Below are 2,292 nucleotides of genomic sequence, written 5' to 3' on the forward strand. Positions count from 1 at the left end.
TGTAATCGCAGCAAAAGGTGGCGCTACAAAGTATTAACTTAAGGGGGCTGAATAATTTTGCATGCCCAATTTTTCAGTTTTTTATTTGTTAAAAAAGTTTGAAATATCCAATAAATTTCGTTCCACTTCATGATTGTGTCCCACTTGTTGTTGGTTCTTCACAAAAAATTACAGTTTTATATCTTTATGTTTGAAGCCTGCAATGTGGCAAAAGGTCGAAAAGTTCAAGGGGGCCGAATACTTTCGCAAGGCACTGTATCTCCCAATAATGATGTGAGCTGCGTTTATGGTTGTAGATAGCTCGCTCCACCATGACATCTCACTTACTGTGTTTCTCTCTGTATGTCTGTTTGTTGTTATAGAAACGGAGGGAGGGACTCAAACGTCACCGCTGTCAGTTCTGTGACAAATCCTTCACAAGATCTGGATATTTAAAGATTCATCAGAGACATCATACTGGACAGAAGCCGTACACCTGTGACCAGTGTGGGAAAGCTTTCACTCAATCAGGTGACTTAGAAAGACACAGACGTGTTCACACTGGAGAGAAACCGTACAGCTGTGACCAATGTGGGAAAGCTTTCAGTAGAGGAGATGATCTAAAAGTCCACCAACGTGTTCACACTGGAGAGAAACCATACAGCTGCGACCAGTGTGGGAAAACTTTCACTAGATCAGGTAGTCTAAAAGTCCACCGACGTGTTCACACTGGAGAGAAACCGTACTGTTGTGGGCACTGTGGGAAAAGTTTCATTAAATCAGGTTCCCTTATGAAACACAAACGTGTTCACACCGGAGAGAAACCATACTGGTGTGAACAATGTGGGAAAGCTTTCACTCAATCAAGTGACCTAGACAGACACAGGCGTGTTCACACTAGAGTGAAACAGTATAGCTATGACCAAGGTGGGAAAGCTTTCACTGAGTCAGGTTTCCTAGAAAGACACAGACTTGTTCCCACTAGAGATAAACCACACAGCTGTGAACGGTGTGCGAAAACTTTCTCTACATCATGGAAACTGAAAATCCACCAACATGTTCACACTGGAGAGAAACCGTACAGCTGTGACCAGTGTGGGAAATCTTTTTCTCATTGTAGTAACCTAAAACGCCACCAACGTAGTCACACTGCTTAATTTTGAACATTTTTCAGAGACATGCTAGCTGTTTCCACCTGCCTCCTCTTCATGCCCTGATAGCAGAGTTTTTATATTCTGAGCTTCAGTAACAGTAACTTTCTATTATGTTATCAATGCTATAACTATATACTGTCGCCCTCCCCATTTCTTTTCTTTGTGGAAGTAAACTCTTGAGACTTTGTATACCCCCCAATAAAAAAATAAAAAATAAAAGTGGAGTCGGGTTTAATCCTCGCAACGCTTTCCTTGTGGGTGTTTTATCGCTGGACAACTGCTAAGTATTCACACACAATGCAAATAAACACAACCTGCAATTATTACAGCTGTATGAACCCAAAGCATCATTTTACTGTGATTTAACTACAATTAACGGATCAAATTCCGCAGGAAAATATTTTGGTTGTCAGAGCATAATCCAGTCCGACTGCAGCACTGCCCCCGGCTCTGTCCCCGTAGCTTAGCAGCTCTTCGTCGGTCTGCAGCCTTTTACTCCTTCGCTGTACCTGGTACTCTCCAAACAATCCTCTGAAGCGGTCTGTGATGTCCCGACAATCTCAAGGAAATGACGGCTCTCCGCGTCTTTACATTTACATTGTATGTAAACGCACTGCCCCCAAAGCTCATTTCTTTTTTTTTGGTCTGAAAGCACCATGGGGCCTCTCCCCCATACAAAAGACAGAATGGTTTAGTCTGCCCCACACCAGGATTCATCTCTAAACAGGCTTAAAGAGCAGAGTAACTGCTGATGCCTGAATCTAGCTTGACGTCTATTTGTATAGTAGGCTAGAACAAAAATTATCTGAATCATAAATTAAACTTTCTAAAGCTTGTATTCTTTGCTTTTAGACCTATATGCCTTTGAACAAATAACTTACACTGTGGTCTCAAAGACAAAGATAAATTAAAGCTGCAAGCAGCGTTGGGCGGGTCCTCGCACGTGTAACACGTCCGGGTGTGAGCCGGCCACGTTCCATATTCTGGAGCTCTGCCGGTGCGGCTGTGAATTTGCTAGGCGGTTCGCACGCTGCATGAAGGTGTTATACGTCACTTCCTGTGTCCCATAGTGCTACATAGCACCTGCCGCTATGAATATAAATTAATTTTGGCTTTTTATATGTATTCAGGATGGGAGAGTTATCAAGCACGTAAAGTT

The 2,292-nt window shown here is 42.7% G+C and overlaps 1 protein-coding gene across 1 annotated transcript; it reads left to right on the forward strand.

The window, feature by feature from the left end:
• Positions 1-362: 362 nt before the first annotated feature.
• LOC123965462 (zinc finger protein 239-like) lies at positions 363-1,373 on the forward strand (the record flags this gene model as incomplete). The annotated part of the gene is made up of 1 exon (XM_046041984.1): positions 363-1,373. A coding segment is annotated over one exon (774 nt), but the record flags the coding sequence as incomplete, so codon positions are not given.
• Positions 1,374-2,292: the final 919 nt, after the last annotated feature.

This window comes from Micropterus dolomieu, unplaced genomic scaffold (assembly GCF_021292245.1).
Source record: "Micropterus dolomieu isolate WLL.071019.BEF.003 ecotype Adirondacks unplaced genomic scaffold, ASM2129224v1 contig_9760, whole genome shotgun sequence".
Taxonomy (NCBI): Eukaryota; Metazoa; Chordata; class Actinopteri; order Centrarchiformes; family Centrarchidae; genus Micropterus; species Micropterus dolomieu.